The sequence below is a fragment of the Cucurbita maxima genome, unplaced genomic scaffold (genome assembly GCF_002738345.1).
Source record: "Cucurbita maxima cultivar Rimu unplaced genomic scaffold, Cmax_1.0 Cma_Scf03611, whole genome shotgun sequence".
NCBI lineage: Eukaryota > Viridiplantae > Streptophyta > Magnoliopsida > Cucurbitales > Cucurbitaceae > Cucurbita > Cucurbita maxima.
Window position 1 is genome coordinate 1 of NW_019275627.1, and position 781 is coordinate 781.

General features: G+C 46.6%; 1 protein-coding gene across 1 annotated transcript in view; it reads left to right on the forward strand.

Moving 5' to 3' along the window:
- Nucleotides 1-440: 440 nt before the first annotated feature.
- Nucleotides 441-781, forward strand: part of LOC111475919 (uncharacterized mitochondrial protein AtMg00860-like) — a gene marked incomplete at its 3' end in the record, with an annotated part of 1,164 nt that continues 823 nt past the window's right edge. The window contains exon 1 of the mRNA XM_023119961.1: nucleotides 441-573. Coding sequence (XP_022975729.1) covers nucleotides 441-573 — 133 coding nt within the window. The remainder of the gene's footprint in view (nucleotides 574-781) is intronic.

Genomic DNA, 781 nt, shown 5'->3' on the forward strand with positions numbered 1-781 from the left:
AAGGTCCCCACAAGGTATCTTACTGTCCTCATCGGGCCTCTCTCACTGCACTCCAAGTGTCCATTCAAGAGAGCAATGACGTAAGGGTTGAGACTATGCTTGACAAGAAGGAAGATCAAGACAATCCTCGAATGGGCGCACTTAAATTCTTGTCAGCTCTCCAACGGAAGGTCGAACCGAAGGAGATAGTAGAGAAAGGACTCATGTTCGTAGATGCGACAATAAATTTCCAACCGAATAGGAGCACTCTGATAGATTCAGGAGCGACCCACAACTTTATCGCTGATCAAGAAGCCCGAAGATTAGGACTCACTATAGGAAGGGACCCGGGAAAAATGAAAGCTGTCAACTCTGAGGCCTTGCCTATTGTGGGAGTTTCCAAAAGAGTCCCCTTTAAAATAGGGGATTGGACAGGAGAGCTAGATCTTGTCGTAGCTCGCATGGACGACTTTGACGTGGTACTTGGGATGGAGTTCCTCCTAGAACACAAAGTTATCCCAATGCCGCTGGCAAAGTGCTTAGTGATCACCGACCGCAACCCCACAGTAATACCTGCAAGCATCAAGCAACCAGGTAATCTTCAAATGATCTCGGCCATACAATTGAAAAGGGGACTCGCACGAGAGGAACCTACATTTATGGCCATACCATTGATGGAATTAACAACCACCGAAGAAACTGTCCCAAATGAAATCAATGAGGTACTAAACGACTATGCTGACATAATGCCAGAGAGCTTACCCCAAACATTACCACCTCGTCGAGGCATTGATCACGAAAT